At 38.5% G+C, this 26002-nt stretch overlaps 1 protein-coding gene across 10 annotated transcripts in view; it reads left to right on the plus strand.

Moving 5' to 3' along the window:
* The first annotated feature begins 35 nt into the window (after positions 1–35).
* The window catches only part of PPP2R5E (protein phosphatase 2 regulatory subunit B'epsilon), a 73722-nt gene continuing 47755 nt past the window's right edge, over positions 36–26002 (plus strand). The window contains exons 1-2 of one of the 10 annotated variants that reach the window (XM_075104133.1): positions 36–343; positions 3098–3261. In XM_075104133.1, the coding sequence (XP_074960234.1) occupies positions 3105–3261 (157 nt within the window). In that variant the 5' untranslated portion in view covers positions 36–343; positions 3098–3104. Of the gene's footprint in view, positions 344–431; positions 589–3097; positions 3262–22776; positions 24129–25546; positions 25916–26002 lie in introns of those variants that run through there. The other 9 variants (XM_075104135.1, XM_075104137.1, XM_075104136.1 and 6 more) reach the window with 9 other exon arrangements.

The following is a 26002-nucleotide window of genomic DNA, read 5'->3' on the forward strand; positions in this document are numbered from 1 at the left end:
CCCCCCCCCCCGCCGCCTCCTCAGGGCCCCTCCGCAGGGCTCCGCCGGGAATGTGAGTGAGGCAGCAGCCATCGCAGGCAGGGGGCCGCGCCGAGTGCATGGGACTGAGCGGAGCCCGAGCAGCCGCCCGCTCCTGAACCCGCCGCCAACGCCGCCCTGCGCTGGGGAGGCCGCCAACGCCGCCGAGGCCTACAGGCTCCTGCGCCGCCGCCGCCGCGGCAGGGACCGAGCCCGGCGCGTACCACACTCGGGCCGCCGCCGCAGGCATCGGCCGCGCTCCGCCAAGCCCGGCTCACGCCGCCGCCTCCCTCCCGTCTCCGGTTTCTCTGCCAGGAGGGTCAAGGTAACTACATCCCTCCGCGGGGGAGCGGCGGCGGCGGCCGTGCGGGGAGGAGGAGGAGGAGGCGGCGCGGGCGGGCCGGGCCGGGCGGCGGTGAGGAGGCGCGGGGGGCTGCGGGGAGGACATGTTCCAGCTGCGGTGCTCCGCGGCTCCCTTCTGGAAATGACAGCCGAGAGCAGCGGGCGGGAGGCAGCTCCGTGCGCCGCCGCGTCCCCGGGTGCGGAGCGAGGCGCCGGCTCCCGAACCGGGTGAGATCCGTCGGTATTTTCACGTCCACTCGCCTCGCCCCGTGCATTGCACCCCGCTCCCCCGGGGACCGGCGGATCCGATGTGCGCGGCTCCGTATTTACCAAAATACTCGGGGGATAAAATAAGATCCCCTGCTGAAAGAAGCAAGAAGCTGGGTTTGCAGCTTCCCCACTCGCACACAATAAATAATCTCGGGCTTTTTTTCCACACACACACACACACACACCCGCCCCGCTCGAAACAGTGTGTTTCGCCGTGATAGTGTATTCAGGGGAGCCAGTGTTCATTTGGAGAGATGAAAAAAAGATCAGTGTTTACTGTAAGGTTGTTAGGCTGGATGTAGTCTTGTTGAATTAGAATTAGATTTTAATAATTTATAAAGCAGGTTAGGGAAACTGTTACTAAATTTACAGCAGAGAAGTGTCAGTAAAGCTTCTTGCTGACACAATGATCCTGCAGTTTAAGAGATCTACTTCAGTCCCTGTCCATTATTATTATTCTTTATCTTGGTAATTTAATTTTGAGGGAGTGTGCAAACATTTCAGCAGAAATGGTTACACTTTAATGATGCACGTGATGAGGAGGTGAATCTTTCTGAGGAGATGAAATAGGGCCAACCACTTCAGGTTTTAAGAATATATTTTTGCTGATATTTCCAGAATTACCTGTTTATGTAACAGGTAACTTTGTATGGTTTTTGGCGGACTGTTGAAATCTTAGAAGCGGGTTGCTAAAGTACAGGCCATTCTGTTTCAGTTTATCTGACTTCTTTATTTATTAATCTTGGCTGGGGCCTGAATGCCCTGGTGATGGTGGCAATTTTTTTCCCCCGATGATAAACAAGACCAGGTTAACGTACAGGTTCACGTTGCTGATAGTATATGATATTTAGAAAGCAGAAACTGGTAGTGAAGTAATAGCTCAGGAGAAATCAAAAAGATGGAATAAGGTTTTTCCATTATTGCAATGCCAGCTGCACAGTTCAGCTTCTGGGTGCTGCACGTGCTTCCTCGAAGAAGCTGTGGAGTTTATACTTCCATTTTTGATAAATTTAGTGCACGTATATATAATTTTGCATTAAATAGTTCTTATCTTTTGGAACTGGTTTATACTGTTGCAAAAAATCCTACTTTCTAAAGCTTTTCTTAAAAATGGCAAACCCAAATAACGTCTGTTTCAATGGATTTAATAATTTATGAAGCAAATGAGTAAACAAATATTTTAATATAATAAGTACTCAAAAGTGGAATCAACTACTTTCAGCATATGAGTTACTTTGGTAATTGAAGTCAACAGACATTGAGGATGAGTAATTATTTCCAAGGACATGTTCTAAGACCCTGATCCTGCAAATGCTTATGCTGATGCTTAACTTTGCACAAGTGTGTAGCCTTCCTGAAATCAGCGGAGGTGCTCTTGTTAATGATCATGTTACTAATGCAGATAGTTCTGTTGATTTTAGAAGAGGTGCACATGCTGGTGAAGTTAACTGTACAGAGAGCTGCTTGAAATATGTGGGCCTAAATTCCTCCTGTCTCGTTTCCCTTAAGTAGTATTCCATTAATATTCCTGTACTTCATCAAGATGTGATGGACCGTTTTAGCAGACAGGGCAAGACTGGTAAATACAGTAGCTGGATGGATTAATTCACTCTTTAAATGTTTCCTTTGGTATTTCTTAGTAGTATGGAATCAGCTACAGGAGTACTACCAAGGCAAGCTTTATAGGAAGAAACAATTCTTATTTCTTAAACCAGCTGATAGAGTTGGGAAACAAACAAACTTTTGCCTGCAGAAACCTTTTTTGGCTCTCTGCCTCTCCCTGCAAACCTTGTGTGGCTTATGCCCTTAGAACAGTTATGGCAACCACACTGCTATTCTTACAGAAGTGCGAGAACATGGCATAACTATGTGTAGAGAGACATACAAGAAGATAACTGAGTATTTCTAAAATGGAGAATAAAGAAGTAATATGTAAAATCTGTCAGTGTTAGCGAAATTATGAAGCATGGCAGTACCTTTTGCTATACTTCCTTAATTTCTACAAAATCTTGTTTGTACGTGTGGCAAATAAACTGAAATTTTTTTGTTGGCCTATTTTTTCTGTCCTATGCATACTGATTACTTTAATGCAAAAAGAAAATTGTGCCTTTTTGTGTACCTGTTCTTTAGCATATACGGTTCCTTGTAGACTGAGCTGAAATTTCTTTGTCCCAGAAAATATATAGTTTAAGGCTACAATCCTATGTCAAGCCTACAGGTGTATGAAATTCTATTGACATAATGATGTCAGCATTAGGTCTGAGCAAGAAGAATTATTACGCTGTTCCATTAAGTTTATTCCATACAATTTGTACGTATGTTGGTGGGTTAGCTCTCCTAACAGTCTGTCTGAGTGAGTTGTCAGCAGGAGAGTGTTGCAGAAAGAAGATGATTTTTGGAAAGTTCAGGTTAATCTTTTTACTCATTTAATACATTTGGAATGTTTGTAACATTTGTTTTCCTTCAGTAGGGATATGTCCTCAGCACCAACTACTCCTCCATCAGTGGATAAAGTAGACGGATTTTCTCGGAAGTCCGTCAGAAAAGCCAGACAGAAGAGGTCACAAAGCTCCTCCCAGTTTAGGTCTCAGGGCAAGCCTATTGAGTTAACTCCCCTGCCTCTGCTAAAAGGTAAGATCAAGAATGATTTCTAATAAATAAACCAATTTTATTCTACAGCCAACCTCTAAACTCAAAGTATTCTGTTGCCAGAAATTGCAGGAAATTTTGCCAGCAATGAGAAATGTTTCATGCCAGAAATGTATGTATTTAAGTTCTGCAGAATATTTTATCTGTGACTTGAGGGTGTGGTAATTGTTTGCAATACTTTTGAAAGTTTTAAATGCTAATGTTAACCCATACCATGACTTGAACTTTCAAGGCACTCAGGCTACATGTGAGCATTTTAGTTTGTGAATACTCAGCAGTTGATGTAAATGACCAGCAATTTTGATAAGGGTAAATGGACTTGGGAGTGGAGGGGAATTGGTTTTTAGTATCTTTCCTTCATGTGTGGGTCTGCAACCTGTGACAGCGGTGCCAAACGCAGCCCGTAGGCTTGTTTTGAATGCCCCACAGCAAGGTATTAGTGGGGAGAATGGACCCCCGCTTGTACCATTTGTGAATGGGTAGCTCCCAGCTCCTGGCTTTGGCTGGGTTTTGAAATAGAGAGGTCCCATGAGCTGCAGCCTCTCAAGAGGAAAGATGCTGCCAGTCAGGTCTTAGGCAAGACGCTACTGTTCTGAGCGCCTGCATATCCCAGCTCCGGTTGAGTTTCTGCTGGCAGATTTAACCTCTAATTTGGGAAAGAAAATTATGATCCAGCATACTACTCTTGAAAGGGTGCCAATATCTCTGTAATATCTTGAATGCTTCCCCTAAATCCCCGTTGTCACTGAATTTCAGTACAAATCCAGGGTCCAAGAGCACCTCTCAGAATTATGTCTGTCTGGTGAGGAAGGGGGAATCATCTTTCGGAAGGGTTTCTTTTACACTGAATTCCCAAATGTTTTTTGTGGATTTTTTTGCATTGCTATTCTTCTTTTCTGCTATAAGTAGGGAAAATAAGCGTGGTTGGTGCTGGTAGTTCTGGAAAACAGTGAGATTAATAGGTTTAATATTATGTCTGTGCCGTTTTTGCTTTGCTGGCAAGTGTATTTGCCACATACCCTCCTCTACCTGTTTGACAAATTTGTTAATCAGAATACTGAAGTATGTAATAGATGTGTAATTGCACTTTGGTTTAGTTCTTAACCCCACTTCTTCACAAGAACAGAAAAGTTGCAAACAAAAAACCCCAACCCAAACCAACCCACACAAAAGATTCACACCTTAATGTGTGTCTTTTTATTTAATTAAAAGTAGGATTCTAGGGTTAGTTCTAGCGGAGTTGTCCTTAAAATACTTGGGGCTTCTTTCTGAGGCATACCTGTAAGAATGCACAAATGGCCCATCTAGCTCTGCTGCACTGGGCCTGACAGTGACCGCCTTTGAAGTGTAGAGGAGAGTAGAAGAGCAGGAGGCCTGGAGTGATGCTGTACCAGAATGCTCCCTCCTTCAGCATTTCTCAATTTAGGGTCTCTTGGCTCCACTGGATTTGACTTTGTATTTCTGCAATGAGTATTATTTTATGATTTTTTTCTTGTTGTTTTGAGACAGTATGATAAAGAAGGAAATGCTCCTTTAAAATAATTTTAAAGCTCAGTTTTATACTTTTGGAGGTAATTTTTAATGTGCAGGTCATTTCCTTTGAGAATACTAGTTGCTATGCTTCAGAAGGTGAATGGAGTTTATACTTCGGCTTAAATGGCTAGATTACTTGAGAATATTGAGATTTGTATTTGTATAAATGAAGAAATTGATGTTACAATTATTTCATTCTACTGTGTAGTCCCATTCAGGGAATAAACTAGGCATATGCACAAGCAGAAGGAACACATTGCCTTTGTCTGAGGACCTGGTCTTGCAGAAACATAGACGTGTGCAGGTGCTTAATTTGACTACTGTAGCTAGTCCCATGGATTGAGATATAAAACTATAATAAGGTCAAACAAACAGATGGGGAGCAGAGAGTGTTGGTGAGACATTTTATGATTAGTGTCATAATGAGTTACAGTGGTCCAGCTTCAAATTAAGAATCTGATCCTGTGAGTTAGTTTTCCCTCTTTGACTTAATGCGGATTCCCAGAAGCACAAGGATCTACCTGTGCAGCTCAACTTGTAGGATTTGGGCCTAACGATCTATCTGAAACAGCAGTGGTATGGGTTCCTGCTGAAGGGACACTGGCAGTTAGAAATTGGATATATTCTTGACCTCCATTAATATCAGTAACATTCAGGACCATTAAACATGAAAGGAGTGAGGAAACAATTTTCTCCTGCATTTTTCATACTTTTCTTGGCCAATTGCCTGAAAGTCCTAATTTTTTGAACTCTTAGGTTTCCACTTACCTTCAAACAAGTGACTAGTCCTATTACTCCAGTCTAGTAACCATATGATTTCCAATTTTATCCTTATTGATTGGGACTTTCAAACCAAAACAGAAGAGATTTCAGCAAAATAGCTTTTTAAAGTCTCATAACAATGAAATCAGTTTGGAGATCTACAGTTTCTAAGTTTAAATAAACTTGTTCTGGGTAAATTTCAAGTTTAATTAAACCTCTTCAGAAATACTTCAGTACAGGAAATTTTTAGAGGACAGACCTCGAATTTAACCTTCATGTATTTATTTCCTATTCGTGATGGAGGGGCTTTGCTGACAAAAACATACATGCAATGCTCCCTTCTTTTCTTTTTTCCCTTTTATAACTATATTGCATATTGACATTTGTGGGCTGCCTTCTCTCAAAAAGCACTTTTATGGACTTCAGTATCTTCTTTAATTACAAGAATCATGTATGCAGAAAACTAGATAAATGCTTAGTCCATTCTTTGCAAGTTTTTATACTATGTCTGTCACCATAATGATTTGAGCACCTTCCAGTAGTGTATTAAGTGACGTGACTACACATCTGTCACATCTTATCTGCTCTCATTCCTTTCCCTAGGGGCAGAGTCACATATAGTGAAATGGTTTGTTTTGGTAGTGGTTTAATGCAGTCTGTTGCCTCCTGTGAACATACATGCCTGTATTGCAAAAACAGATAAGTCAGCGTTGCTGTTGTTCATTTGGTAATAAAAATGTTTCAGGAAAGAAAAATAGAAGAGGTAGTATGTTTTGATGCTATGTACAAGTCTGAAGGATAACCTGCTATTTAGGAAATGTAATAAGAGCTGGAATTTTCAGTATTGCTTATTCCAGGGGGGAAAAAAAAAAGCGTAGAGAAATTAAGTTACTATTGGGGTATTTTTGTTTGGGTTTTTTTGTTTGGCATTTTGTTTTTTTTTTTAATTTTTTTTAAATTAACAGAAGTGTGTGTATTGTGTCTTTTTGTAAACAAACATTTAACGTACTTAGAAAATAAGATGTGCCTTCTGAGGCTCTGTTGGGCTGAGTTTAGGCTTTGAAAAGCCACAAGCAAAAAAGCTGCTCTGTTTGTCTGCAGTGAGGACTTAACTTTTCTGATAATTTAATTATATTTTTATTTATTGCATTGTGACTAAACCTAATTTGGAGTTATCTTTTTTTAATGTGACTAATGTCCAATATAACACTTTAAACCCAGCCTTTTCTCCTTTGTTTCAAGTGCAGAGGAATGGGATGAGAGGTGCATATGGGAGTTGTGATACAATTGTCCTGCGTATTCCAGATGTGTACTTTTACGTATGTTTCAGTCTCCCATGCATTTAAAAATGTTTGCATGCTCTTGCTTGGTGTGTCATGCAGTGTGTTATGGCTTTTGATTTTGGCTTTAATTTTAAAGAAGCTATTGTTATTGTCAAGGCTGGCAGGTCCCCTGGATAACTGGTGTGTGGCAGAGCGGCCCTGGTCAAGGGCCCTTTTCTGGGTGTGAGTACTTCCACCTCTGTGCCTTAGTCAAACCCAGCCCAGGTTTGTTAACCACGTTTGGGGCATGCCTCAAATCATGCTTGTTCTGTAGAGGAAGACAGTATTGTGTACGCATTGGATAGGTGTATTGTTTATGGGAGGGTTATTTTACTTTCATTTTTATATTGATACTGTCTTTACTTAGAAGTCTCTAGAGGTAGATCAACAGGAGTGCAGTGCTGGAAAAAAGTATCTTGTAGTACTGAACATGTGAAAACAGAGCAATTTAAGTATTACCTGTAAAATGAGAAGGGGGAGTTCATTTGTGTATCTGTAATGGTAGGGGAGTGTCCGGAGTATGAAGACATACATATAGGTGGCTAAAAAGATCACGCACCTTATGAATACATGTTTAGCATCTTGAGAAATTGGACAGAAAAACTTGCATGTAATTCACAGTATTCTTCCCATCCCCCTTGTCCTCATTAAAAATAAATGTTAGGTAAAGCAAACCACCCAGAAGTAAGACTGTTAAATTTTAAATCAACGTATCCCATTTTTGTCATTTCAAGGTGTGCCTATTTTTTCCTATCATCCTCTTACATTTTCCGATGATCCAATACAATTAGCGTAGTTTACTTTCAGGTTTTCTAAAACTATTGTATATTTTTGTTGAAAACAGCTCAAAGTATGTTCTTTATTTTTAGATAATTTTTTTTCCTTAAAATAGGCACTCAGAACAGAAGCTCTCTGTCAACAATACCAATTGCTTTGCTACCTCAATATTATGAAATTTATTGAGCTTCTAATACATTTATCAGATAGTTTCCATGGCATTAAAGAATTGCTGTAGTGGCAACAAAAGAGCATTGCATAGTCAAAAAGGGAAAATCTTTTTTCACTTGCTGTTTGTTTCGGATCATTATATGATTTCCCTATAGCTGAGATTTTATTATAAGCTCTTCTTATGAATCCTACCTATAGGTCAAATGCTGAACTTCCTAAATAGTAAAAAGTCCTACCAACTCCAAAAGACTGTTGAATAAGTGAGAACAGCAAGTTGTGCACCTTCTTTTTCAAATACAGTTACTTTTGATTTTTTAAAAATCTCCTTTATCATAAAGAAGTCTGGCTTTTTCAGACTTACAGATACCGCCTTCAGAACTGTACATATGGCAAATAGTCATGATTTGAGTTGTAGAAGAGGAAAGATAGAGCTTCTGTTTTCGGTTGACTTCCATGGGGGTTAGCTGCTTGTCGTCTGTGTGCTACTCTGCATTTGTGAAATTTGGAATGCCTTACAGATATCAATACACTGTTAATAATACACCTACGCTAAATACTCGTTCCTAATTTATAAACAGGAATTTAGGGTCATAGTGGTTATGCCTGTTCAAATTAAATTTTTGCTTTATTTCCATAATTGAAAATAGATCCCAGGACTCCTAATTCATTGTGTGGAAAAAATGCTGGAACTTGATTTGTGCTGTACATAATCAGTGGTGAATCAAGCATCAATCCTGGAACTACTTTACTAATTTTGTGCCCATTCTGGTTGAAATAAATCTGGACATAATGGGCCATCTCTGTGTAAGATTTGGGAATAGGGCCACAATCCCAAAAGGGAGGAGGACTTAGCCTATTTATTATTTTTTTTCTTAAGATGTATGAGGTCCTTGTCATACGTAATTAATTTCTTCACTTTTTCTGTTGTGCTCTTGGCAGTTGTTTTTTGGATATATACTTAACTTTTTAATTTTTTTCAACATCTGGTGCTTGTAGAATAATTCTTTCCAATATTCTAAAAGGTTTCTCGTTGTTCCTAAAAAGTATTTATTTGATGATGTTTAGAAAGGGCCATAATCTAATTACATTCTGTGTTTTTGAATTTTCTTCTGCTTGTTATTGTCTACCACACCTGGAGTGTAGTTCTGTAGAGCTACATTTGTAGAGGATGGGCACGTGTAAAAACGCTGACTTAAAGACTGTAGTAAAAGAAGACCTCCTTACCTTAACAGTGTATTAGTGAAACCACAGTTGGTGAGAAATTTGGTCAGCTTAGCCCAGATCGTCTAACGTTTCCATTCAGTTGTCTTTATTTAATTCTAAGTCACTTTTGGTCTGGCCATTTTCCTGTAGCCGTGGTGGTGGTGGTTTTTTGTTTGCTGGGGGGAAGCCTTTGGGTGTAATTGCTTTACTTCTGGAATTTCTCAGTCTACTTTCTGGAAGTGTTCAGATCATTCCTACCTCTTCCTTGTCTTTTTTCTTTTCTTTTTTATTATTTTTAAAGTGAAGTAACTTGTAATCACTGTATTTCTGTACTCTTCATAAGATTGAGTCTAAAATCTTGATAATTTGTGCAGGAACATTTAGACTTTACCATCATCAAAAACTTTTGTTTTCAGTCTGTGTTTGTACAGTATGTTGTCTATAATATGTTCCCCAGTATTATTTATTTCTTTAGTAATATTACAGTTTTCTTTCTGTGTCCAAGTGTAATCCTATGGGTCTGTAACAGAACCTCCTGTTTCTGTAATAAGTACCTCTTTTATATTCCTTTCCCAAAGTACCTTTGACAAATGTAAGTTCTGGTTTAGCCATGCAATTATTTCTATATAGTATACATGACTGTTGAAGTATAGTGCTGACTTTCTAATTGGTTATGGCATGAAGCTTTACTGTTGTGAAAGGTATGTTTTCCATATCTCTGGAATTATATGCGTATTTATAAAATCTGTGTTTCTGTATATTAAGTGTGTATAATAGATGACTGAATATAAATAAGTTGTTTTGAGCTTATTTAATTTTCTGGTTTGTTTTTAAAATGCGATACTTCTAATAGGATACTACTACTGTTCATGGGTAAAGCTTCATAGTCATGAAGTAGTCCCTTCATGTTCATCCCTTGTAAGCTACTGCCTCCCTGAGAAAAGAGTGCTTTCATTTACGCTTTCTGGGGAGTGGGAGGAGGACAGAAAGCTCTTTTTAGATTCAGGGTAACTTCCTTTCACCTACAGTTTTTTCATTGAAGTTATTACTGTTTCTTTGGCTCAATCAGGCAAAAATCCTGAGAAGGAACAGATGAGAGGACTTGCAGAGTTCACTGAGTTTTGGTAGGGCTGGGCATTTATGGATTAGTGGTGGGACTGTGTGATCTTGGTAACTGTCTAATTCACAAATGTCAGCAAATGGGCACACATTATTTCAGAAAAGGTTAAGGAAAAGCTGTTAGAAAAATACTACAGCCTTCTTTATGTATATGGCAGGGTTTATCTTAGTTTGAAACCTCACTGGTTGTGTCAGTCTTGATTGCAGGTGCAGTTGCATGAGGGGTTTTTCTGCTGGCAAAGCTTCTTTGAGAAGTTCCCAAGCATATGCCGCCGTGCGCTGCCTCTCTTTTGTTCTGAGGCGAGTGTCTGTGGGGTCACAATGTAAACCAGATTGTTAAAAACATTTAGCCGTCTCCTAATTTTAGTGATGTGCTTGATCCTGTGTCCTCTCAAACAGTTAATTCGGCAGAACTGAAATGGTGGTGAACTTTTGCATAGGGTTGGTAGCTTCTCTGTGTGTGGTTTTCTGCTTTAAAAAAGTAAAAAAAAAAAAAAATTGCTGTACCTACAGTCTGAGGATCTTATCAAGTGTTTTCAGAAGGTAAGGCAGCTGTCCAAAGAATTGGTGTAAAATACTTTTGTACCCCTATTTGTTGCACTTGATGGAAAAAATTGTTTTTGAACAGAGTCTTGAAGTCAAGCTACCAGGGAATCAGTTTTGATCAAATAATGGTTTACAAGAATGGAAGGCTTTTCACCAGTAGGTTTTTCTAATTGATAGCGATGTGTATAATTTGAAAAAAATACATTTTTATATTAAACAAATCTAAGAATATATAATTTTCAATCTCCTGTAGAAAGTTTATTTTTCAAGTCACAGTATGTCTGATACTAGTTTTATTATATTAAGTGGCAAACAAAGTATGTAGCATAATTTTTTTAAAACTTAGGTTTTTAAAAAACTAATATTTTATGATGTTGATGCATTTTTATAAAAAAGGATCATTATTTTGCACTTATGACCTCTATTAATTTTTACCACCGTGTTTTCCTTTCCGATCTGTATGACAGGTTCTTAACTGTGGTATTTTCCTTGCATGTGAAGTGCACGGTCCTTCCCCTAGGATCTGCAGGAGTCTGGGGCAGAGAAGGAACACAATATGACGGAGATAATGTACCTGGTTAGATGGGCAGAAGGCGAGAGAGTGAAAGGGATACTTTCTGGGTAGCTTCCTAAAAGAAATGGTGGAATATCACATTGCTGTAAAGTCTGTTGAACATGGTTGGACATATTGCTAGCTCTTCGATAACACTAGCTTCTTGTGTTCCCTGATCTGAAGAGCTTGTTCTAATTAGTTGATGTCGGACTTCAGAACTGGCCAAGTTATGAGAGAGGTGGAAGCAAGCAGTTTGTTACTCTGACTATAAAAGTTTGTGCATAATTAGGGTTTTTTTCTGAAGACTTTTATGAATTTAAAAAGATGTATCTGCTGCAAAACGTCAATTGCAGACTTAGCCTTCCTTACTTGATGGGTGTTTTGCAGAAGCTAAAGTAAATCATCAGTAGTATCTTGGGGATGACGAATTAATGCAGATAACTCTGTGTACCTACTGTTAATTTTAGGACTTGACTCCCCAGTTGGAGATAATGGTTAAGCACGCAGGTGCAGTAGTTTTTATTCAGAAAAATCAGATACCTTCATGAAGAATAAGGTTAAGCTGAAATTGTATGTTGTCTGGAGAAGTACTTTACTGTCAGATTTTGATTAAAACAATGAAATAAAAGTAACTTGTACGGTTATCCATTTTATGCTTTTCATTGTGAATAGTGGCTAGCTATAAATGTAGTTTGTGTAACGTGAGGGAAGCGTTTCTTTAGGTATTTTTTATCAGAAGGAGATCTGTCATTACAATTATTCTTTTTAATGGGTTTCTAACTCTTCTTGAGGAGCATCAGAAAAAATCTTTAGTGTCATTAAAAAGAAATAACTGTGTTTTGTGTTGGTTGTGGTCTGTAGTTTTCTGTGGGATCCCTGGAAGATTTTCAGGAAGTTTTAGGGATATATTATGTGAGATCTCTTTTTTATCATGCTAGTGGTATCAACCTGACCTGAGATGGCCTTTTGTTGTTTGGGATTTCTGTGCCTCGTTGCAGTGTCATAAATTGAATTCAATATTATTGTGACTTTCTTGGCTTCATTTTTGTGTGTGCTTGTACCAGACTTGGTTTTTCAAGTTTTAAAATGCAGGTGGCAGTGTATTTGTTTGTTTACTTTAAAGGTTGTGAATATATTGTCATATGGATTATGGTGTACAGGAAGACTACTGCAAGTTAAATTTCTCATATTACAGACTGATACTGGGGATAGACAGAAACTGAGGAAAGGATGATTCCAGATTTAGAGGAATTAAATATTCTGATTTTTCTTTTATGTTACCCAGTAGCATGTAATGTGCATGCATAAAATTCCATTAGTTTTCTTTGCAAGTTTAGCTCATGTGCCCTCCACTTTCACGTTCCAGTGGCAGGGCATAGATGTTATATGCAGACTGTTTTTAAATAAGAAAGTATCTTGTATATGTTTTCTGACTTGAGTTTTGAAGAGTTAACCTTGTGTATTTATAGAGAATGTATTTTCCCCTGTATGTGGAAACAAAGGTGCAAAAGGTGGTGATTACAGCTGAGATGGTACTTGAATCGCTGTAGAGAACGTAACTTATTTGTTGAATATTGTCTGTGTTACCAAGGCAGAATAAATTTGGCAGCTTGTTGTCTTTGGTGTTTTCAAATATCACTTTTGGGATAGCTTTTTGAAGAAGTTGAGGTGTTACTGTGTTGCTAGTCATCTCTGTTCTCCTTCACTGTCCCTTTATTCCATCCAGCCCATACTTCTCCATTCTTCTTTGCTTGTTCTTTATCACTGCCTTTCTTACTCCCGCTTTCCACTTCTTCCAGTAAGCTCTGATGGCTACAATTCACTTATTTTTCCACAAGAGGGTGATAAAACTCACTCAGACATGTAAAAACAAGCACTCCAGGTGGAGTGGGTTGCAGAGGTTATTGAAAATTTCAATATAATAAAATTAGCTATATTTATAAAGGAAAAAAAAGTCTGTTCATCTTCTTAAGCTCCATCAGTGTGTTACAGTGGTTGTTTGTCTGCACTTCTGGAGACAAGACGAGACCTGTCAGGATGGAGATCCACCCTGTGAAAAGCATGCCAGCTCCATCCTGCCTCTGTTGCAGTAATCAGACCTTACTAAAAAAGTCTTCCCCTACTGTTACTCATGCAATAATTTTCCTTGTCCTTTCTCTTCCATGCACTCTCTTGATTTCCACCCCCTCCCCTGCTTATTATGAGCAGAAACAGAACCTCCTTCCCCACCAATGCTAAGAAACTGCAGTGGTTGAAACTTCTACTCATCTTTAAAAAGTGCAAAAAAGGTAAAATGGCAAGGCAAAGAGAGAGAGAAAATAGTCACCACTGTGTTTTGCCTCTAACAGAGGATCTTAGTAGAAATCTGTATCTGCTTTTGGCAAAGCTTAGGCTTAACAGGTGTTTTACTTGTGGTTAAAAGCCACTCCAGTTTCTCTTTTTAGGACTAGAAAGGATGATGGAGACAAGTGGTTGTTAGTCCTTCAGAGAAGAATAGCTCCAGAATTGTCTGTCTTAAGTGATGGAGATTGTGGCTAGAGTTCTGGCACCTGGGTTTGGCTCTTGGAAAAGCGGCGGAATTGTCTCAGGGTGTGTTGGATGGCCTGCTAGGTATGTGAGGGAGGGCTGGGATGCAGGGTTTTTTTGATGCACTTCGAGGAAGAGACAGCGTGAAGGGGTAGTTGTTAGCCTATATTTTGGATGCCGTAAACTCAAAAAAAGTGTCTCTTGCTGTAAACTGCTTTAGGATATCATCTGAGCTGCCAGATCAAATCTTAGCCACAAGTAAAAAGGAACTGCGGTGAGTCCCTTAGTATTAGAGAAATAGCAAATGGTATCTATACTGTGGGTTAGGCATAAGCTAAGCAGTGAAAAGGCTTCTGGAAAAATTCTAGACACTTCCTTGTGATGAGTCAAAAGGAGCCCTGGCAAGGAAGGAGAAAGAAACAAAATGCTTGAGGTTATGTTTACCCCATCCTTCTATTAACTGTGAAATTTCAGCTTACAGAGTGAAATTTCTCACCCTTTCCTAATTTCAGGAAGAACAAATAAATGCCCCAAATGATAAATAAAAAAGAGGCAGTCTTTTAAGAAAAAGATAACGACAGAGTCAATGATTTCAATATTTTGTCGCCTTCTAATAGTAGGAAATTCCAAAGGTGGGAGAAATGTGTTGCATTTCCCAGGGCAAGTCTGTTCCTCTTCCTGTGCTTTCAGTGTCCTGTTGTCCCTAAACTACCACATCCATAATGTGCACAGTCACGTTGAACAAACAGCATTGGAGCGCCTTGCTTCTTGGGCAAGAAGAGCCAAGTTTAAAGTTTGGTTCAGGTATCTCTGAATCTCAAGTGGGCAGATTCTTCCAACAAACACAAATAGGGGAACATGCTCCCCTCTGAAGAGCTTCTGAGCTGGTTCTGAGCGACTGTAAGGGAATTGGAGTGTAAAAGTATTTTTCTTAAGTTTTCAAGATATTCTCCTAATGAAGGAATGCCATAATACATAGAAATAGAAGTAAGTGGCTAAAAGCAGGTTTTGAAGTCTCTCTAAACAAGTTTCTTTTATTTCCTCCTTGGTAAGGAACAGTCATTCCTGTTGCAGAATTTTTTTTTGCAGAGAGGTGGATTTACATGCCCTTTAGAACAGATTCTGAGGTGGCCTCATTTGACATGAGCGCATCCTTGGTCTCCCCTTGTTTTGCACAGTTGATCCTAGCATGAACAGGCATTGCACCACAGCAAAACATCGTTTGAGAGCCAACATCTTCAAAGTTATTTCACTTGTGGTAGAATGAGCCAAAACTTCATGGTCAATAAAAAGCAAATGGTTTGGAAATGAACGTATTTTCATGTTTATTTGTTTTTGGATAAGTATTACACTTCTGGATTTTAAAACCCCGATATTTCAAATATAATGGAAAAGCTCTACAACAATACATAATATAGAATAATAAAAGGCAGACTGTTCTTTCATTACAGTTGGTCCTTTTAAATAAAGGATTCAGTACTTGATAATATATTTTGCCCGTCTTGTTTTAAATAATTGCAGCAACAGGACCTGTCTTATGTCCAAAGCTGCAGCAAAGACAGTCAGATAGAGTGCCCACTTGTGCCTGCTTCATTTTGGGAGAGGAGTCAAATGGGTGACAGGGAAGTAATTCAGCCTTCCCACCCCCGCCCCCCCACCCCCACCAGGATTCAGTGGCTAGGTGGGCAGTGCCTCCCCCTCTTTTAAGCTCATGCTGCATTTGTGGTTAATGCAGTTTTTCTGCATTGTTGTTTCCCAGATTTCTTGTCCATATTGAATATCTATATTTGGGATTATTTTTCCCAGATGTATTAGCTGGTGTTTTTCCAAACTGAATTTCACTTTATTTTCTGGCCATGTAAGGAATTTGCTTAGGTTCCTTTCTATTGTTTCTGACTTTACTGCTACTCAAAGTTGCCTATTTAATATCCTCAGAAGACATTATCTATATGCTATTTTAATCATAGAGATCATTAAGGAACTTATTAATGTCTGGACTAAATTGATTCTTATATCTCACTGGCATTTCTTTCCAATTGGATGCTTAGAAATTGTTATCCTTTCATTTCTAGACTTTTTGGCAGTACTATGTTCCTCTGCCTCTCCTATCCAAAAAAATTAAAATCAGTTTTAAATGTAGGACTTTTGGGGGAGACAGAAGTGTGACTCATGGTAGAATGGAGGAAACATTTATAAATCCGATTACAATCAAAATTTAAGCTGTATTATGATCACTGCATATATATCTTCACATTGATTTCAATATGCTCTCTTTGTACTTTAATTTGTACAGTAGTAGTTCTTAAATGATAAATTATTAAGTAAATATTTTCCTAGTGGAATATGCTTTCTATTTTTGTATATCATCTTGAGAACAGAATGTGATTCCTTTCTGTAGGGTCAGCTATTTGAAATACTTGTCTGTGTTTGTTCTAACGGCATAATCTATAATCCTCAGTATGTCTTTAATCCACTTTATCTCCTACAGAACTACATCTTTGGAATAGGGAAGAATATAGTATGATAGTTAGAATTTAAGAGTGTGAAGTTTGGGAAGATTAAATCCATTTCTGAGGTCAGTATTGATAGGCTTTGGCAAATACCAGATAGAAGAAACGACTAGTTAAGAAAATTAAATACTACCCACATTTTCGTTGCTATGGAATGAAAAAATAATCAGTAACAAAGAAGTTTTACAGTATTTCATACCTGGAAATATGATAAAATTAAAGACGAAATTTACCACCTGGCTAATCTTAAACATCTCCTGTAGTGTTAAGGGAAAGGAATTGATGTATTTTCTTTTGATTCTTTATGGTTATTGTGTAATGTCGAATTCAACTTAAAAATGTTTCCCTTCTTATGCATGACTAAGATAAAAATCAGAGTGCATGTTTCTTAGCACTGATCACTTGAGATCGAGTGGATGCATTAACCTGGAACAAATTTTAGCTGTGGATTCAAGGAAGGGTGTATGTGTGCATGTACGTGTGTGTTTAGAAGTCTGTCTTTGGGAGAATGAGGGTGTTCTGGTAGTGTTTTTGACAATTTGGTGTGCTCCTTTTGGTAAGGATTGCACAAAGAGCTTCTATTGTGATTCCTTCATTAGAATAACGGAGGAGAAAAACTTGAAAAAATTGCATGTAGCCTGCAAGTATTAATAGGCAAAACGTGACACTTTTAACAAAATTACTGGCACTGTTAGGGGTGTCTATTTTGATGGACTTGAGAAACTTTGCATTTTTCAAGTAGGAGAATAAGGGAAGACCAGTCACAACAATCAGCTATCAAAGTTGCAGAAGAATTTTTCAATTAACCCCAAACAAACTTTACTCATAACCACTATTTTTGTGTGTAAATTTCAGGTAGAGAATTTTATTAGGTGAGTATTGAAGTGTTAGATGCAAATAGAGCTGACTTCCCCCCCCAAAAATGTTGCTGTTTCTTTTGTATCTTTTGGTGAGAGCAATTGAAGATCATTAAATAAAACAAGTTGTCAAAGGTCAGGTTTCGGTATTTGCCTATTACTAAGGTATTAGGTACCATTTGCCAAGGGACGATGGATTTCTCATTTTGCATGGTGACAGTCTGGTTTTACAAGGTCTTTGGATTTGCGGGGTGGGGATAGTGATCATGTTAAATGGTAAACTTGCACAGTGCAGGTTTTTTTAATGAAGCCACACTATGTAGCAGGCCTGGCCTCAACCACCACCAGTACTTCTGTTGTTTTTTTTTTTAAAGTAGTTGGTGTTAAACACAAATATTCCTGGTTTCATATTTTGGAAGAAGATGAAGATCAGCAATATTAAGTAAACCTGGCACATTAGTCCTAATGTTTGTTATTTTGCAAATGGCTAGGAACAAGTATAACACTAAAATCCCCACATTCTTATAATAGTAAACAGAAAGAAAAAGTTAGTGTGGAAAATCAGCATTTTACATTTGTAAAACTTCTGAGAATCCTTCGAGGAGAGGTAAGTTGCAGGGAAGCTTATTTACATGAGTAGAGATTTCCTGTACAGAAAAAAAAAAGATACCGTGTAAGGCAGCATGGTCCTTGTTTGTTACTTGCCCTTAAAAATGATTCCATCTAATCTGTTCCCTGGAAGGGATGGGAACTGGCTAATGGGGCAGCAACTGAATCTGAACACAAAAATGTCTGTTACCACTCCTGCATATGCCACTGCGATAGCATCCATGTGGCTGCAGCAGGGAGGGCCTGCAGAACTGACTTCCACTCCTGACAGAACTTCATTTTATTTTTTCCAGTGAGGAGATAAGTGAGGATTTGCCTTTTTTCCATTTACACAACAAGAAGTTTTCTACCAGCTTTACTGCTTAAATTCATATTGTGCTTTCTATGTTGCCATACCATTTTCAGTAAAAGAGCAGTTGCATGGAGACAAAGAGGCTGCTGATTTAAGTCTCAATAGAGAAGTCTGTTAGGCTTCAACTGTGGGAGGATACTAAATGTAGCTGAGAGGTTGGCAGATGCTACCTGGACCAAAACTAGTTGAAAATATTAAGCAGCTGTTTAGTAGGTTTGCCTACAAACCATTTAATGACTGGAAGGATTGCTGGGAAAAATATGAGGAGTTTTTGTTTAAAAATGTACTTTTTGTCTGGATGTAATTTGCTGCTTGTGTCGGAAAAAAAACCCCAAACCAACAAACTAGAGTTCAGATACAAATATTTTGCTAGTGCTGATGTGAGGGGAAAAAAGTCCCACCCAAATCCTTCTCTTTCCACCTGTCTTACAATTTTTTGGTAAATTATGTCACTTTAGGCAACATTTTGGCTTTCATTTTCAAAGGGAGTAATACTGTTTGTGATTATGTAAGTTAAGCTGAAAGCTGTGGAGTGTTGTCTTCTGAAGTTTTCAGAAAGCTCAGTCTGTCTGCTGCTATTAATATTTTTTTTTTTTTAAGCTATAACACTGAAAATTTACTTAAAGGGTTTATTTTGCACTGCAGCCTTTGAGAGCACGGTAAGGAGGGCAGAGGCGAGGTGGTGGGACTGCGCCTGAATTTCTACCAGGTGCATGCAGAGCTGCGTGTATGGCCCAAGAGGGGAAGCTTTCTTCATCTGTACCTTCCTCATCCCTGTACTGGCCTCCTCTGCAGGTTGGATAGTCCTGGGAGCTACCCTGGTTTCTTGCCTTATTGCCAAGCCGGAGTGTAAATGGTCTTTAGCCATCTCTCTTCTGACCTGTGAGGTGCTGTGTGGGACGCATGAAATGAGCTACCCCAGCATTTTTGGTTTGTTTTTCCTTTTGGTGTGTGGAGAGGGGAGATAAAAAAGTTGTGCGAAGCTGTTGCTGCATGACTAAACATAGAGAAAAGGCCTAAGGAAGCCATTGCTCAGGACCAGGGTAGTTAATGTAAGCGGGGAGTATGAACTTCTAATTCATTTCTAAGTGCGGTTCCCTTTATGACCTGTTCCACAGGGAGAGTTGATTACAGGATCTCTGTGCTGGGTCATTAAATAGTTAACATCAATCGAGATCTTTATGCTTCAGAAGCAGAGATTTGCACACGTGGGTATAAGCATTTCTAGTAGAACACATTTGATACTTAACCTGGAAAAAAGTCAAAAGAGGTGATTAATGTTTTGTACCTTTGGAATGGGTTTAATTTTGTGTGCCTAAAGCTTCTAGCAGGTGCTGTAGAAACTGGGGGGAAAGAAGAAATCTTTTCAGCATGTCCCACCCGTACTTCACATAGAGCCACAAAATAATATTCAAATGAACAATAATCTCTTGATTAAATCTAAATGGAAAATGCAGTTTTCCATGGCCTAATTATTCCAGAAATTATCATTTCATTGTAGGCAAATTTAACTAAAATCTAGGAGATTTCTGCAAAATTATCTGAAAAAAAAAAACTTTTTTCTTTTAAAGTGAGGCAAAGAAATACCAAGAGCTTTTTCACTGATCTGTGTTGATCTATGTCGGCTACTAGTTCTACTTCTGATCGAAAGGGGTTTTCAATTTTCATAAATATGTTCTTTGTCACTTGCTTACTATTTTGTTTGTTACTACACTATGCAGTAACATGGCTAAAATTTCTGTTCACACAATTTCATAAATTTTCAATTTCTTATGTAGAATTTCTAAAAGTTTATTTAGGAGAGAGTGCACTTCTGCCCATGTGAGATGTTTGCTTTAGAACTTCTGTAGTGGTCCCTTGCTGTTTGTCAGGGGTGGTTTTTGTGCTGTGGATCAGCCTTTTGCCTTGTCTGTGAATACCAGCCCAAATTTGGCAGAGTTCTGAGACAACAGAAGATTATTTTGTGTGTAACAGCTAGATAGTGTTATCATAATTAAGAATGATCAGGCATTTAGCATCTGTCATTAACTAGAGTGTGCATGTGTCATCCTCACAGAGCAAATGAGGATGATTTGTTTCCTCTTAGGCATGACAGAGGCATCAGAGTTACCTCTCGTTGTGGCACTGGTAAGATCAATACTAGGGTGCATCGCACGGTCTGGGACTTGGCATACCTGAAGAAGCTATAGGAGAATGAAAGAGGTGTAGATCCATTAAATGATTGAAGACTCAGAGAAAATGTCTTATGCAATATAATTAAAAAAAAAAAAACCCTGTTTGAATACTTTATCAAAAAGCTTGAGAGCAGATATGGTCATAGTGTCTTAGGGAGAGAAAATACTGGTCAAACGCAAGAACTACTGATGCTGTTGGCTAAAACCAGAAATTAGGCATGCGTTTTTAATAGTGAGGAAAAATACGTGTTGGCAGGAACTACTTAAAATGATGTTAGATTTTTCTCTGTGCTTCCAAATCAAGAGGAACAACTTTTCTAAAAGTTATATTTTAGTTGAACACAAGTTACCAGGCTTAAGTCACAGAGGGCTGCTGCATTATGAAATCTCAGGGAGTATGTCATTTAGGTTAGACTTATCTGCTCTGGTAGCCCCTTCCAGCTTGCATTTTTCTAAAGCTGCAGCCGTAAGACCCTAGCCATTTCAGAAGCTTTGAAGGAAAGGCAGTAGAGCATTTGGGAAGAAAAACGAGGCTTTCATGAGTTAGGCTAGTTGGATATTTTCTTGGGGGGATTAGACACTGTTGTTTCCTCTGCTCTGTCTATCTTGGGTGATGCTCTGCTAGTTGTTCAGAACCACTTGCTCCTTTTGCTGCTCAGCCTGAGATGTGATTTACAGAATGGATGATGACTCAAAATGCAAGTGAACTTGGTGAGAACTAGTCTTCTACACAGCACTAAGTAAACATTCAGGAAAATCAGGGTGTCTCAAATTGGCCGTTGAAAATTAATGGATGCTTTTAATCTGAATCTTTTTATTTCTCAGTGTTCTTTTAAATTAATATCTTGTGAGTAATACAGCATAAAAATGACAGTCTTTAAAAATGTTATTCTTGTTTGGTTTGAGAAAAACAAGAGATAAAAATTAAATATGACATGATACAAACTCTTTAAGATTCGCTGCTTTTATTACAGCTAAGTAGCTGAAAGATTGCACTAATCTTATTTTAATAGAAACAGATCTGATTGAATTATTTTTGTTTTTCTTTTCAAAAATCATAGACTGTCACAAACATTTTTCAAAAGTCTTGGTTAAAGGTAATGATGCAGCCTAGTGAAATTCAGGTGTGATCCAGACCAAAGCACTGTTGCTTCATTGGCTCACCTTGCATGTGAAGTCCCCTCCTCTCAATCATACTGTTTTGTTGTTTGTGGTTTGTTTTTTTTTTTTTTTTAAGTAATAAAGCTTTTAAATTAATTATTCTGGGTTTTAATTCACTTCTATAATTCATTATTTTATTATGCTAAATTAAATTTTCTTCCTAAGAGCGGTGTGCTGTGTATTTTTTTATTGTTTTTACTGAAATCTATAATTTATTTTGTTGCTTCAGCAAATCTGTTGCACGTTTTAGCAGGCCTCACCAGGTTAAAGTAGGGCTGTAGATTTAAAATAATTTGAAACTGGATCCTGCTTAAGCGCTTCCATTTTCTCACTTCCTTCTGCCTGCCCTGAGCACAACTATCTTTGCACGCCCTTTGTCCCCTCTCTCTTTGCTGCTGGGGAGAGCGCCAGTACCACGTGCATTTGTGGTCTTCATTGTCAATTGAAAACAGTGTGGTGGCAAATGCCTTCTATGTTTGCTTGGTGTTCCCTTCCTTGGGTCAAAATCTTAGGGAATATTGAACAACCTCTCCTAATGCTCTGAAGTGATATTTTACAGAGCCAAAAAGTTCATCTGTGTGGACTTTTGGTATTGTTTTTTCTACTAATTTTGTGTTGTAACATGCAGTAATTCATTGTGATGTGTTACATGCCTTTACACTAACTTTTGCCCTTCTTAGGCATTTGCCTTCCCGTTTGCAAACAGATGTCTTAAAAATAGTCAAGCAGATTGTTGAAGGCAGAAGGGAATGCCCATCCTTACAGAAATGAGTGAAACCTCAGAGATGCCAATGATGTGATTTAAAAAAAAAAAGGAGGCGGTTTCATGGCTGTTTTATACAAACTCCTTAAAACTCGCTTTTTGATTTATGATATTTTTTTATGAATTTTGGGAAATGGAACACAGTATGCTGATGAAGCCAAAATTTGTGGTGATATGATATATACTTAAATGCAGGCAGTGAATTGCTGAAATGAAAGCTGTTCAGCATATCTTGTTGAAAAATGATTGTGCTCTTGTTCTCTGAAAATAAAGGGTTGTAATTTGAGCCTGCCTTTTTAAAAGAAGAGTTTCCTGCAATGTTGTTTCAAGGTATAGTTTGAAAAAGGAAGTAATTTGTAAAATGTTGACATGCAGTTCAGTGTCAAAGCAACCGAAGAATAAAATTACTCAGAATAGGTAGCTGCTCTTATTTTGAAAGCGTGTCAAAGTGGAGGAGCTTGCTTTATGCACAGTTGCTATTGGCTGCACAAACCCCTCGTTTCTGTGGCTGATGATAGATAGGAGTATTAATAATATAATTCATGCCTTGTCATATTTTGCTGCTTAATCATCTTGTTTGGCACTCCCCCGGCCATGTTCTGTGTGGCCATAATTCAGGAATGAAAGCTCACTCGAGCGCTGGTATTATAGTCCAGTAATCAAAGAGGCTGGGATTATGCAGATAATGAAAGGACTGGCCAGCGTGTGTTTATCCATGAAAACTGGAGTGGAGTTAGAGACAGTAAACAGCCGGGGAGCTGCCTTCCGCGCCCGGCGATGGCCGTCGTTCCTACGTCACGGCTGCTTTAAAGATCCAGGGTGGGTAAGCAGAAACCGAGAGCGCTCTCAGGTTCGGAAACATGTGTCAGCAGTATTACTTGAAGTTTCTGCCATGAAAAACTTAATCTCTTACAAGTCTCTAGTAATGTTGTCTTTTGTATGTTGTTGCCGCTGTCAAAAGTAGTATTTCAGGGGTGTTGCTAACATTTTGTTAGAAAATCCTTAATTTGTAAGCAAAGAGTTTCCTGGACGTTAACATAGGTTAGAAAGATTAAAAGGGGCGACAGCAGGAATCTGAATGCAAACAAAATAGAAAACCAGGTTGGTTTTTTTTTTTTTTTGTTCCTTAATTTTTTTTTGTTAACAACAACAAAAAATTGTTTTAAAATCTAAACTCCATATTTTCTCAGAGGCTAGCACTGAACCTTGTGAATTGCTTATGATTCAAGCCGTTACTAACTTTGGATAACTTTTAATTTTGGAGTAGAGGGCAATTGCTTGCCTCAGTATGGAAGGTGGTTGTAGTTGGGGGGCACTGTAACTGATAAAATGATGAGAAGATAAAAGGAAGTATCTAAAATGGAAATTTTCTTTCAACTAAAAAATTCTTCAACTTTGAATATTTATTCAAAACTAAAATAAGTTTGGGTTTTGTTTGGGGTGGTTTTTTTATTTTTATTTTTTTTAAAAAAAACAACTCAGGAAGCACTTTCCCTCTCTTGGTTTATAAATGGTGTTTCATCTCTAAGTAGTGTAGGTTCTTCCAAGATACCCATGACTTTTTCTGAAATGGTTTCCATGCTCTTGTCAACGCATGAATAACAAATAATAGAATGGGTGGGGAGGAAGTTGATTGTAATTTGACTTAAAAGCATGAATGTTTTGACCTCGACGATTGGCAGTTTGAAAAGCATGATTTGCTGTAATGTTTGTGTGAGCGCTGGGTAGTTCAGTGTTAATCACCATCCAGTTATGAATATAATTCACTCGTTAGACAAGTGAATTAGACTATAGGCTAGTGTCAGACCTTTAAACATACCTCCAGTAAGCCCTTGCGTTAAAAGGAGGGGTGTTCTTTGGAGTGCTATGTGGATGGAAAGAAGCAATACTCATCTTGTGGATATAATGAAGGTAAGGCTCTTCAGGTTGTAGAGGTGTGAAAATTAAGAAATTTTAATTTTTTACTATAGTTTCATATGTACTTAAAAGATGGTTTTCCTGAGACACTCTCTTGAGTGACTACTCATTGTGAAATTTTCATCCATCATCAAAGGATAAGGTGTTGGGGGTTTTTTTGTAGGTTTTTTGATGATGTTTTTATTGTTTGCTTTTTCTAATTTTTAATGTTTTAGGTTCTAAGTTTTGAGTTGGATGCTTTTTCGTTTGGTTTATGACTCGAGATGGCTTTCTTCAGCCAGCTGTAAACTTTCATTGACATTAATATAAATTAAAAATCAATTAAAAATATTCTGTCCATGCATGCTGTAGCAAAGCAGTGGGCTCCTTATTTTTTTAAAATTATACTTTTATTTGGCTTGTATTTACAGATGTCTGATAAGCTTTATGAGACAGTGAGTAGAAATTAGATCAACTTAAAACCTGATCCTATGTTCAGAATTCTTCTAGCCTTAAGAGCCCTAAAAGCTGAGGAAGTGTAGGATCAGTCTCCACATTGTAACAGTTTTTCCTGCATTTCAGAATTAAGACTGGGTTTTGTGTTATTCAGAAACAAGTATAATTTGATTATATTAGCACTTTGCCTGATTAGGGATCGCTGAATCAGGGTCACTTTTTGAAAGGTAGGAGATATGTGTTAATGGGTGTGTTACCCTGGCTAGTGTGTTATGTGGTAGCATTAACAAGTCAAGGGCTGATCTCTGTGTGGAAGGATGTTAAGGAGGACTGTATTTGTATTTTAACTCAAAAGACAGATTGCAGTACATTTTATTTTTTGCAAAACTTTTTGCTGAAGTAAAGACACGTTTTGAAGTTGTCACTGAACATGCCAGGGCCTGAGTTGGTTCTCCTGCCATTGGAGGTAGTGAATTATGTGCAGAATAAAGGTAAAATTGACTTCTAAAGACAAGTTAGAATTCCAGTTTTCCAAGTTTTTATGTGAAAGTTATAAATCCAGAAGCTTTCTTACCAGTCATGTGTTTTTAAATATTTCCATAGGGAAAATGTGTGTGTTTCTGTTTGGTTTGAGAAAGCACACTGGCATTGTTTACTGTGCATAATAAAAAAGAAGCTTAATTTCAAAATACCAGTCCAGTGGGAATTTTGTGTGCCTGCTGGTAGCCTGCATATTCTACCCCTTGGACATTCAGAAAGTGTTAGGTGTTTCAGTTATCATAATTCAGATTTCTTCTAGTCATTAAATAGCTGCCTTTTTTTTTCCTTCTCTAAAGTGCAGAAAGCCCAGGAACATAAAATGGCCCGTGATTGTTATCTCAGACCTACCCCAAATTAAAGGGTTAATGGCAGCTTGCTAAGTAGTGACAAGAAAAGGTAGGATGATCAGGGAAGGGGGAAGAGCAAGGGAAGTTGTTGCTCAGTGGCAGAGCAGAGCAGGAAGCAGCGCGGCGCTGGACGGGCCTGTGGTGTCGGAGGGGCCGGGCTGCACCAGGCGCTGTGCGGCGGAGGGGAATTGGAGCTCCCGGTACCGGAACCGGCCGAGTGCGGGGGAACAGACAGCTCTGCTTGAACTGATCTATTCTGCAAGCGAGAGAGGAGTAAAGTGCTACCGCAGGCAAACCGGTTGTGGTGCCTGGGCTTGTTCTAATATCTAAACCACTTTTCCCTCAACTTTTTTAACTCTGAGCACTTTGTAACATTGCAAAAGAAGGTGGCTAAAGGATCTCTTCGTATGCTGTTACTTGGAGATAGGGAGGATGCGGAGAAGTTTTATTCCTGAACAGGTGAAGTACATTATTGTACAATAATAAAGTTTTGTTTGCCTTACAAGTACTTTAATCAAAAATACTGATGCATAAACTTGCATCTGT

This window comes from Phalacrocorax aristotelis, chromosome 9, assembly GCF_949628215.1.
Source record: "Phalacrocorax aristotelis chromosome 9, bGulAri2.1, whole genome shotgun sequence".
In the NCBI taxonomy this organism is placed as follows: Eukaryota; Metazoa; Chordata; class Aves; order Suliformes; family Phalacrocoracidae; genus Phalacrocorax; species Phalacrocorax aristotelis.